General features: G+C 47.4%; 1 protein-coding gene across 2 annotated transcripts in view; it reads right to left on the reverse strand.

Moving 5' to 3' along the window:
* SYT17 (synaptotagmin 17) overlaps positions 1-3,069 on the reverse strand; it is a 37,612-nt gene extending 34,543 nt beyond the window's left edge. The window contains exons 1-2 of one of the 2 annotated variants that reach the window (XM_087878684.1): positions 1,966-3,069; positions 658-687 (exon numbers count right to left, since the gene is read on the reverse strand). In XM_087878684.1, coding sequence (XP_087734810.1) covers positions 658-687; positions 1,966-2,010 — 75 coding nt within the window. In that variant the 5' untranslated portion in view covers positions 2,011-3,069. The remainder of the gene's footprint in view (positions 1-657; positions 688-1,965) is intronic. The other variant, XM_087878685.1, reaches the window with a different exon arrangement.
* Between the last annotated feature and the right edge of the window lie 2,931 nt (positions 3,070-6,000).

Consider the following 6,000-nt stretch of genomic DNA (forward strand, 5'->3'; position numbering starts at 1 on the left):
ACAACTCACTTAAAAACCATCTTGTTTTTAGCAGCAGAAATTTTGGGCTCCGATGTGGTGGTATGTCAAGGATTACCCATAATTTGAGATTTAACGGACTTTTGGATTTAACGGACACACATTTTCCCCGATGGCACATTCAACCAAATATATAAAAGCGACTGAGTTCCCTACACATCGCTAAATAAACCACAATCGGTGGGTTCACACAACCCACTAAATCAAAACCTGTGAAACCTGGTTTAATGCAACGTGTGTGAACCCAGGGATTTAGATAGCAGGATGCCGAACCATCTGTATGCAACTATTGTGCCTGTCAGCATTTTCTCGGTGGAAAATAGCATCGGTTTTTAAATTCCAGGCTGCTAAAACAAAAGGCTTTAAACTAGATTCTCCGATATGAAATACCCAAATCTGCTTTAGAGGCTGTTACCCAGGGACCTCTGAGCATAGAGAGAGAGAGAGAGAGAGAGAGAGAGAGAGAGAGAGAGAGAGAGAGAGAGAGAGAGAGAGAGCCAAAGACAGGAGAGAGAAAAGGAAGGGAATTTTGAACATATAGCCAATGAGAAAGTGAAACTAAAGAGGCATTTCCCGGGGATGCCCAAATAAATGAATAAATTGAAGCTCTGCATTTTGCATTGCCAAGTCAGTACTCACAATTCCGGCACCTCCGAACGTAGCAGACATCTAGAGAGAGAGAGAGAGAGAGAGAGATCCCAAAGAGGAGGAGGAAGAGGAGGAGGAGGAAGAAGGAGAGAAATTGTGGAAGGATAAGACACACTCTGTTCTGGCTTGGCCAAATGCTGCTTTGCAAGAGTGAGCATGCTCATTTCCCTCTGCCTTTGCATCCTCTCCCATGCGCTCGGAAGCAACGGCACCCGTCAACAATAATTCTGGGGTGCCTCCTCGCAATCCCCCCATGGGGGTGGGGGGGTGGGAAGAGGACTCTCCATTCAAATCACAACCTATGGAAAAGAAAGAAAACCTCTTGGGGCCTGTTTTGCTGTGCTCTTTCCAATCTTTGCTTTAAAAGAAAATCATAAGAGGATTTTCTGATTCCCCCCCCCCCGAAGAAAAAACTTTAGTCATTGGGCTGTCCCTATTTGGGAGTGGGGGGGGGAACGGTTGCTGGAAAATCACGCTCCTTGGGGTTGTGAACCCCAGCTCACGGGACCGGCCACCCTGCTAGTTAGCTTCAGCAGCTGCCGATCTACTTCCCGGATCCCTGTAGATTCACCATCAGATCCCCCTAGCTGTACCAGCATGGGAATCAGTGGTGAAATCCAATTTTTTTTTTAACTACCGGTTCTGTGGGCGTGGCTTGGTGGGCGTGGCTTGGTGGGCATGGCAGGGGAAGGATACTCCAAAATCTCCATTCCCACCCCAATCCAGGGGAAGGATACTGCAAAATCTCCATTCCCTCCCTCACTCCTGGGGGAAGGATATTGCAAAATCCCCATTCCCTCACTCACTCCTGGGGGAAGGATATTGCAAAATCTCCATTCCCAGCCCCACTCTGGGGCCAGCCAGAGGTGGCATTTGCCGGTTCTCCGAACTACTCAAAATTTCCGCTACCGGTTCTCCAGAACCTGTCAGAACCTGCTGGATTTCACCCCTGGTGGGAATGCAATGTATACTTGGCTAGCCTCTGAGGTTGACAAGCCAGACATCCGTCTGTCAAGCGGCCGAGAAAATTCCAGCTGTCTCAAAAGGACCAGCCTCTCCCATTGTTGATTTGACAGACAGAGGACAGAATCTAATGATTGACTAAGCTCCTTCGATCCTCCTGTCTGTCATTTCCAACCCCCAATCAGGGTTAAAATGGCAGCGCTCCATTTCTCATGCCACCTTCGCTTAAAAGCTTCTTTTAACCAACCCAACACTTATTCAAGTATTTTCGGAGGTTTACCTACATCCTTTGATGCTTGGAGCATCTTTGATTCCCCAGAGATGCTTAAATCATACCTGGGCATATTCCCCAGCTCCATCGGAGTTGCTTTTGGTCCCCATCACGGCCTCGTCATCGTTTCATCTCTGGTTTTTTTTTTCCAGCCCTCGTTGCAAACATGGTTGGGTTTAAGTTAGTCACGTCTTCTCCTGCTGGGTTGCTCTCACGCATCGTCAAATCCAAAACTAGGATTAAGACGGCGTCATCAGAATGGGAGACTTCTCTTGTTGACCATGGATTTGACTTCACGCTCTGTTCTTCCAAGATGAGTTGCATCCCTTTCTGGAAACTAGATAAATCTCCTTTAATGAGTCATTTATTGCATTCATTTTCCTCTTTTCTGCTCTTCCTCTTCACTTAGCAAGTGAGGAATTTCGGTTAGCCCTAGTTATTACACTAGCAAACGAGATCCGTTCCCTTTTTAACAACTTGGATTCTTTTTCTCTTGGTGTATTGCATCTTTCTTTTTTTTCTTTTTCTCCCCCCCCCTTTTTTTTTTTTAAAAAAAATTAGTTTAAACTCCAGGGATTGTATCTGGAGGAAGCATCTCCTGAAGCGGAAGCATCAATCTGTCGATTGGCAGATGGAGCAGTTGCTAAAGAGCAATCTGTAGGAAGGTCAACGCAACAAGCAAGAGAAATTTGGAAGCGGATTTGTTCGGTGTATTCAATTATGGCACATCAAAGCAGGCTGAGGGGGACTCGGAGCCGGAATCTGTGCAGGGGAAAGTGATGTTTGTAGATCAACTTGTCTAGCCGCACTCTGCAAAGTACTGAATTTGTAACAAAAGACCTACAAAAGTAAAAAAAAAATCTACTGATATGCGATAGTCCATCTCAGAGCCAGCTGCAATGGTGTGTGGAGAAGACCTTGAGAGACTGGATGAAAAGACACTGCCAAGGGAATGGTCAGATAAGAGATAGCACAGCCCTCAGCTGGATAATGGAGCTGGCAAAGGCTCAGAGTTTTTCAGGCTAGATTTTTTCAGGCTGTGAAGGAGACTGTAAAGGACGGTGTTGGAGAGGGTAGAATTATATTTTAGACCTGCAAGGTTCACTTAATGTAACTTTATAGTAAAATAGAATTCAATCATCTCGTTGTCAATAAGGTAAAGGTAAAAGTTTCCCTCGCACATAAGTGCTAGTCGTTCCCGACTCTAGGGGGCGGTGCTCATCTCCGTTTCAAAGCCGAAGAGCCAGTGTTATCTGAAGACGTCTCTTGCTAATGCCTTCTTCTGAGATACATTTTGGATTACCAGGTCAAGCCTATCATTCTGAAATTTCCGGGTGGTCCCTTCTAACCAAGATCAACTCTCCTTAACTTCCTAAGATCAAGCAAGACCAGTGAGATACTGCCATCTACTTGAGAATTGAAGAGAGACACAGTTGTGTTTGAACTGCTAGGTGAGAAGTGTCCGTGGACAAAAGAGGTGATCTCAAATAAACAAGTATGAGAGTTTTGGATCTAAGCAGCAGAAGGTGGAGAAAACGCAGGAAGTTCTAGATGCAGCTGAAGTCAGCTTGAAGTTAGATGCCTCCTCTGAGGGTAGGTCCTCTCGTTTTGAAGGAGCCCAAGCAAAGTGACTTCTGCTAAGCATTCCCCCTCTGTAGAAGCCAGTTCTGGTTAGGCTGGGGATAACTTGAAAAGCTGAACGTCAACTCTGAAGCAAGTCTGGCTGGAGCCATTTTCTGAGCTTGGTGGTTTTCTTGCAAACGTTTCACTGATGCGCTGTTGATGTTGCAAGAAAACCACCAAGCTCAGAGAGACCAAGGACCCCACAATCCTTTTCTTTCTCTTCCTCCAACCCCCCCTTTTATCCCTGATGATGTTACATAGTTGGGTCATGAAACGTCTGCAAGAAAACCACGATGCTCGGAGACCACCAAGGACCCCCACAAATTCAAGATACTAAGCAACCAACACGGCTGTATAGAACGGCTTTAAAGTGGCCTTGGCAAAGAGTCACCATAGTGAAAAGCAGGTTGCAAGTCTGACTCCTCCCTTCAAAGCAATTGCTTTCTCCCCAAAATTTAGACCACAGTAGACAACTCTCTTGTCGATCGAAAGGTCGGCAGTTCAGCGGTTCGAATCCCTAGTGCCGCGTAACGGGGGTGAGCTCCCGTGATTTGTCCCAACTTCTGCCAACCTAACAGTTCGAAAGCAGGTAAAAAATTCAAGTAGAAAAATAGGGACCACCTTTGGTGAGAAGGGAACAGCGTTCCGGGCGCCTTTGGCATTGAGTTGTGCCGGCCACGTGACCACGTGGTCTTCGGACAGCGCTAGCTCTTCGGCTTTGAAACGGAGATGAGCACCGCCCCCTAGAGTCGGGAACGACTAACACATATGTGCGAAGGGAACCTTTACCTATACCAGGTTCAGCAACCTGCAGCTCCGGAGCTGCATGCGGCTCTTTGGGCCCTCTGCTGTGGCTCCCTGTTGGGTGATCCCACCCCTCGCCCCTCGCCCTCCCCTCCCAGTCACTCCTCACCTGGCCTGAAAAGGTAAGGGCGAATGGAGAAGCGGCTGGGGCAGAGACAGAGAGATACAGAGAGAGGGGGAGAGAGACAGAGACAGAGAGGGAGTCATGTGACTGGTGGAAGTGAGTGATGTCGAGTTGGCCACGCCAATCCAGGTTTTGTGGCTCCCGGTGTTTTCTTTTCTGTGGGAAATGGATCCAAATGGCTCTTTGAGCATTTATGATTGCAGACCCCTGACCTATACGATGCTCTGGGATTCCAAGCGGATTTGGCTTTAATATTTCTGTGCTTCTTCCCTCACATTCCTTCGGCTTCTCCAAGGAGGCTCAGCTTCATTAACTCTGCATTTCACATCTCCTGCGGTGAGGAAGGAAAGCATTATCTTTCTGCTTCTCGTCATTCTTTTCCGAGTCCTTTCAAATCACAGCCCCACGTCGCCCCAAACAATATCTCAGCCAGCTTCCCGTCTGCCTCCAATTGTTAGCCGATCACCCAGAGAGCCGTAATTGTCTGTTAAATCTGCAAAATCAGTTTCTTTCCCTTTGATTTTCTAAATCTTTTTAAAAATTATTATTATTTCATCAACGCAGTAGAACGAGAGAAAATCAATCTGTTTGGGTTTTAGCTCTCCGGAGCTCATTTTTACCGCGTCCCCTGTATAAACCACCGGTTTCAACTGCCCTTTTCTTCACAAGAGGTGTATCTGTCGGGATCCGATCAATCGTTTTATGATTCACATACGAGAACGAGCATGAGCTGCCCAAATTAAAACACAGGGAACTCTTGAGGTCGTGGTTCTCTGGGTAGCCAAAATCCCATCAGGGCAAAAAAATCACACGGGGAGAGCAAACCCACAAAAGCCACAGTAACAGAAGAACAGAGTTGGAAGGGACCTCGGAGGTCTTCTAGACCAACCCCCTTGCTGAAGCAGGAGCCTCCTCTCCCTGGAAGAGCCGTGGGGGCGCAGTGATTAGAATGCAGTACTGCAGGCTAACTCACTGCTTACTCCAGGAGTTCGATTCTGAGCGGCTCAAGGTTGACTCAGCCTTCTAAGGCGGGTAAAATGAGGACCCATTGTGTGGGGCAACAGGCTGACTCTGTAAACCGCTTAGAGAGGGCTGTAAAGCACTGTGAAGCGATACATAAGTCTCTTACTATTGGTATTAACTCAGCCTTCCATCCTTCTGAGGTCGGTAAAATGAGGACCCAAATTGTTGGGGGCAACAGGCTGACACTGTAAACCACAGAGAGACGTAAAGTACTGTGAAGCTGTATATAAGTCTGTTGCTATCTTCCTTCCTTCCTTCCCTCCCTCCCTCCCTCCCCTTCCTTCCTTCCTTCCCTCCTAACCTCCCTCCCTCCTTTCCTTCCTTCCCTCCTTCCCAGTGGTTAGAATGCAGTATTGCAGACTACCTCTGCATTCCACTGCCAGGAGTTCGATTCTCACCAGCTCAGGGTTGACTCAGCCTCCCATCCTTTCGAGGTGGGTAAAATGAGGACCCAGACTGTTGGGGGAAAATAGGCTGACTCTGTACACCGCTTAGAGAGGGCTGTAAAATCCTATAAAGCGGTATT

The sequence above is a fragment of the Pantherophis guttatus genome, chromosome 14, assembly GCF_059756535.1.
Source record: "Pantherophis guttatus breed Tessera chromosome 14, ASM5975653v1, whole genome shotgun sequence".
Lineage (NCBI taxonomy): Eukaryota > Metazoa > Chordata > Lepidosauria > Squamata > Colubridae > Pantherophis > Pantherophis guttatus.